The sequence below is a fragment of the Myotis brandtii genome, unplaced genomic scaffold (genome assembly GCF_000412655.1).
Source record: "Myotis brandtii unplaced genomic scaffold, ASM41265v1 scaffold659, whole genome shotgun sequence".
In the NCBI taxonomy this organism is placed as follows: Eukaryota; Metazoa; Chordata; class Mammalia; order Chiroptera; family Vespertilionidae; genus Myotis; species Myotis brandtii.
In genome coordinates, this window is record NW_005370561.1 from 269,397 (window position 1) to 270,258 (window position 862).

The 862-nt window shown below is 56.5% G+C and overlaps 1 protein-coding gene across 1 annotated transcript; it reads left to right on the top strand.

Moving 5' to 3' along the window:
• Positions 1–688: 688 nt before the first annotated feature.
• On the top strand, positions 689–850 carry LOC102258778 (thymosin beta-4). Its single transcript, XM_005880948.2, has one exon. It carries the CDS (start codon positions 722–724, stop codon positions 830–832), a length of 111 nt encoding a protein of 36 aa, XP_005881010.2. The 5' UTR covers positions 689–721; the 3' UTR covers positions 833–850.
• Positions 851–862: the final 12 nt, after the last annotated feature.

The window sequence follows — 862 nt, forward strand, 5'->3', positions numbered from 1 at the left end:
TCTGCGTTGCCTCTTAGGCAGAGAACAGAAAGCCCCTTTGTTCCAACGCACACCCACCCGCCCGGGCTGCGACAATTGCAATTCCCCGCCAGCCTCGGGGGGCTCCGTGGGCTGCATCTGGCCAGGTTGAGGGCGCCCGGGCAGCATGGAAAGCCCTCCTGCAGGGGAATGCGTGCCCGAGGCTGCCGCACCGCCCCGGGTTACAGATGGGGCTGATTTATGGGTGCGGGCAGCTTTGTGCGGCTCCCGCATTGTTGCGCGCCAGGGAGGAAGCGGGCAGGGCGGTGTTCAGCGCCGCAGCAGCTACCGCTGCCTTAGAGACAAAAGAAAGCGCATTTCCAGGAACAGAGAACACTCAGAGGAAATGCTCAGCCCTGGCTTTATTTGAAGAATTTTCACTCGCCCTTTTTCCCCCTTTAAACTCGCTGTTATGTCCTCCTCTGTGTCAGATTTTGATATTGAAACGCTGTAGTGAAACCCGCAGTACCCCATCGATCTTCCCAGCCTGGGCCCAGCATTTTGAGAGATTGAAACTGTGGGACGGAGATGGGAGGTTCTGGCTGCGAATGGACACGGGAGGAGGCGGAGGTGGGGTTTCAGGCGTGAGATGCGAGGGCCAAAGCGCACTTCTGAGCTTGGAGACGGGAGACCGAGCGGGAGACTCAGCGGCTCCGCGCTCACCCTCCCTCCTCGCTTTGTATCTGCAGCTTCCTCTGCAACCATGTCTGATAAACCCGATATGGCTGAGATTGAGAAATTCGATAAGTCGAAACTGAAGAAGACAGAAACGCAAGAGAAAAATCCACTGCCTTCAAAAGAAACGATTGAATAAGAGAAGCAAGCAGGCGAATCGTAATGAGGC

What these genes read in the sequence shown, in the direction of transcription:
- LOC102258778 (XM_005880948.2), top strand. Translation starts at nt 722, where the DNA reads ATGTCTGATAAACCCGATATGGCTGAGATTGAGAAATTCGATAAGTCG.